Source organism: Pinus tabuliformis, chromosome 6, assembly GCF_031772625.1.
Source record: "Pinus tabuliformis cultivar Carrire ecotype Pingquan chromosome 6, CPIR1, whole genome shotgun sequence".
Taxonomy (NCBI): Eukaryota; Viridiplantae; Streptophyta; class Pinopsida; order Pinales; family Pinaceae; genus Pinus; species Pinus tabuliformis.
This window is the reverse complement of record NC_142292.1, coordinates 736,613,677-736,616,499: the sequence shown is the minus strand read 5'-3', so window position 1 is coordinate 736,616,499 and position 2,823 is coordinate 736,613,677. Positions and strand designations below refer to the sequence as shown.

The following is a 2,823-nucleotide window of genomic DNA, read 5'->3' as shown; positions in this document are numbered from 1 at the left end:
CAGTCAGATCCTTTAGCTGCTTTAGTCTATCACAGAAATCCATCGCTTTTCTCCGCTCTCTCAGGGGAGGTTGTGAAGTCCAGAAATCCGAGACCATCTTCATGTAATCCGGCTCTTTGAGGAATCCAGCAAAGAATTTAAAAGGGGAGCGTGGCTTCAATTTTTTATCGCTGACCTGAAGAAGAATCGGATGATGATCTGATAGACCCCCAGTGCTAACCCATTGTTTATACAGGGGGAATAATTGAATCAGCTCCTCATGCATCATAAATCTGTCTAACCGTCACCCCAGAGCTGCCTCACCAGTACGCTGATTGTGCCACGTTGGGAGCTTCTTATTCATAGGTATGTCCACTAGTCTATGAGCATCAATTAAAATGTTCATTTGCTCCGCAATAGGATCACTCTGTGCATGATGTCCCCAGGATTCTCCAACCCCTAAGGAGAAGTTGAAATCGCCCCCCAGCACTGTGTTCGGAGTGATATGATTGCCATTCAGAAAGTTTTGCCAGAATGAAAGCCTATTCTGGTTGGGACCATATATGTTAATAATCCTGATAGGGATACCCAAATCTCCCATGAATATGTCCATACCAAGGAATCCTCTGCCCCCCAAATGGAGAGAGGCTTGCTTTTTCTGGGATTAATACCAATGACCAGGCCACCAGATCGGCCACACGCATCCAATCCATGTAATATCCATCCAGGGAGAAGAGTTTGTAGACTTCGTACCGCCGCCTCAGATGTGCATAAAGTTTCCTGAAGGAATATTATATCGCATTTTGATTCATAAATAAGTCTTTTCAGAGCCAGACGTTTTTTGGGGTTGGCTAGTCCCCTACAATTGTAGGAGAGCCAGATCATGGGGAACCGCAGACCAGGGGCTCAATAGCTCTAAGTGCCCGTTCAATGGTATATTGCCGCCCCTGGGCGACATCAGCAACAGCATTTTGTATGGCCGAGTTAATTTTAGATGGTCGACCCCTCTTTGGCTTGCGGTAACGACCAGGGGAGGATCCCAGAGCCAGTAATCTAGGTCGAGCCCGGGGTCTGAGATGATAAGGGTGTGATCCGGATCCCACCGGAGAGGAGGAGGATTCAGGGAGACCCAGGTCCAATTTGTGAGAGGAGGGTGTAGTGGAGAAGGTGGGTGGAGGAGGGGCAATGGTGCAGGGGATGGAGGGAAGGGGTATATGGTCAGTGTGGGGGGACCACAAAGAAGAGTGAATAACAGATTGCATAGCATCAGAATTATAGTGAGAACAGTTGGGAATAGAATCGTTACCCGAATGAGCAGGTGCAGTCGCCGCAGTCTTTGATCAGGTACGAGGCTGCCCAGGTGTAGATGATGCCTATGTTCTGGAGTTCTTTTTGGCGCCTTCGCTAGCCTGCTTGGATGGAGTCTCTTGTTGAGTCTGCTCCCCTTCCGTAGTAATTTTAACTCCTATGTTCTGGTCCACTGTAGGCTGCTGTCTTGGTCCCTTTGTATCTTCAGAAGTCACCCCCGAGTTTAGTGGGCAATCCTTATATAGATGACCAATTTTATGGCATCTACGACATCTAAACGGTACACCTTCGTAATCCAGTATTTGCTTGCGAGAGACATGGCAGTGGTGCAGAGTGATTTTTTCCTCCAGTCCCGGCCTAGTGTCAAGATGAACAAGTATACGGGCCATTGTCATGATTCCCGTTTTCTCATAGGATTTGTCGTGCTCCAGGTAGGTGCCGAGGGTGTCCCCAATTCGCTTGAATACATACGGGTTCCAAAATTGCAAAGGCAGACCAGGAAGACGAACCCAAATGGGTCCAGCCCCCAATTGTTCACGTTCCGGGTCGAACAAGGGATCCCAACGCTTGAGCATGACTGGTGCTAACTCGATATGCCAATATTGGGAGAGAATCCAATGAGTATATTCAGGCCTGTGGAAATGCAGTGCGAACCAACCCCTCGCAAGGACCTTGATATCAGGAAGTTCTTTGAGTAGAGTGCCCCATATCTCCTCCACCCAGAGCTTGAGTCTTTCCACTGAGTAGGTTCGCCCCCTTACCCTACCAACCAGGACTCTACGGCCAGTTTCCATCACGTCCAGCAGCGGAGCTTCTTCCCCAAAAGTGATGTTGAAATCAGAATCAATGGCTCACAAGCATCTGCCTTTTTTCAATTTCTCTGTGCGCTTGCGAAAGGGAAGGTCCTTTAGCAGCTTCCGACACGGGTCCGATGAACTGTGTTGTGCGGAGCCCGCAGATCGAACCGGGAGAAGAGGAGAGTTAAAGCAGCCCGAGCGAATCGGGGAACGAGGTCTAATACAGCTAGTGCCCGGAAGAAGAGAAAGCGGGATGTGAGAGGAGGCCGGTTGGTTCTGCGGCATAAGTGAGACGGAGGGTGTAGGTGTGTTCGATGGAGGCGGAGGCGGTGGGGGCTGAGGGAAAGCAGGCCGAGTGGGATTCAGGAGCGGAGAATCGAAAGAGGGCGAGGATTGAAGGCAGGAGCCCAATAAGTGTAGTGTAGCAGGGGAAAGGGGCGGACAGTCAAGGGCCGAAGAGTCGGCCAGGATGCAATCAGAGGGTTTCTTCTTACCTGTGAGCGGCAGATGCGGATGCAGAGAGGAGGGAGCTGTCCCAGAGGCCAGTTCAACACTCCGAGGTTTCATAGAAGGCCTCTTCGTATGCGCCCAGATGTCTTGGTGAGGCGTCGGATCCGCCTCGTAGTCCACGAGATCTTCGTCGCCCATGCTGCCTGTCAATACAGAGAAGTCCCAGAGGGGACCGTCCGGGGGACCGCCCTGCAGAGAGTAAGGAAGCCTGTATATCAAAAGAAGCCGG

General features: G+C 50.7%; 1 protein-coding gene across 1 annotated transcript; it reads right to left on the bottom strand.

The window, feature by feature from the left end:
• Nucleotides 1-1,352: 1,352 nt before the first annotated feature.
• LOC149260836 (uncharacterized) lies at nucleotides 1,353-2,081 on the bottom strand. Its single transcript, XM_089461055.1, has one exon. It carries the CDS (start codon nucleotides 2,079-2,081, stop codon nucleotides 1,353-1,355), a length of 729 nt encoding a protein of 242 aa, XP_089317181.1.
• Nucleotides 2,082-2,823: the final 742 nt, after the last annotated feature.

Bases quoted from the DNA above. Each gene is read 5' to 3' on its own strand.
- LOC149260836 (XM_089461055.1), bottom strand. From the start codon at position 2,081: ATGGAAACTGGCCGTAGAGTCCTGGTTGGTAGGGTAAGGGGGCGAACC.